Below are 660 nucleotides of genomic sequence, written 5' to 3'. Positions count from 1 at the left end.
CTTCCTTTTTACTCTGCCACATAAAGGAACCGATGAAATAATCATAAAAATCCTGAAGACAGGACATTCTGCAGGACTAGTGTGGAATCTTCAATAATTCAGTGACATGGGAAAAAAAAGGGTACTGTTCTAAATTGAGAGTTAAAGGACATAACCAGATGAAATGCATGGTCCTGGAATGGATCCTGCTTTATCCTATAAAGGACATTTTTGGAACAGATGGAAAAGTAATGATGGTGTGTTAAATGAGATGAAAATGTATTGTCACAGGGAGATGGAGATTGAATCAAGTTACAAAAGAGCATGTACTGTAAGATCTCATTTTAGTAAAAATACACACACATGCATAGAAAAATACCATATACAGAGGTGTTAATGTGAGTACCCTCTGTGTGTTGGAAGTATGGTGTTATCTATAATTTTCTATAATACACGCATTCTGCTTTTGTAATAACATTATTTTGAATTAAAAAGAAACTTTTTAGATTAAGAAGTTAGGCCTTTTATGTTCTAATGAAAATTTGTTTCCTTTAAACTAGGTAACTTGGGCAGATTTCTACTGGGAAATTTGCAGTACCACACTTTTGGTCTTTAAACCTGATTTGTTGGACAACCATCCCAGGCTGGTGACATTACGTAAGAAAGTCCAAAGCATTCCTG

At 34.7% G+C, this 660-nt stretch overlaps 1 protein-coding gene across 1 annotated transcript in view; it reads left to right on the top strand.

Annotated features, from left to right (window-relative positions):
* HPGDS (hematopoietic prostaglandin D synthase) overlaps positions 1–660 on the top strand; it is a 29,566-nt gene that overhangs the window by 28,844 nt on the left and 62 nt on the right. Inside the window, exon 5 of the mRNA XM_007450025.1 lies at positions 540–660. This exon is cut by the window's right edge and continues 62 nt beyond it. Within this exon, the coding sequence (XP_007450087.1) occupies positions 540–660 (121 nt within the window). The remainder of the gene's footprint in view (positions 1–539) is intronic.

Source organism: Lipotes vexillifer, unplaced genomic scaffold (genome assembly GCF_000442215.2).
Source record: "Lipotes vexillifer unplaced genomic scaffold, Lipotes_vexillifer_v1.1 scaffold178, whole genome shotgun sequence".
NCBI lineage: Eukaryota > Metazoa > Chordata > Mammalia > Artiodactyla > Lipotidae > Lipotes > Lipotes vexillifer.
The sequence above is the reverse complement of the archived record's forward strand: the minus strand, read 5'-3'. Positions and strand labels throughout refer to the sequence as shown.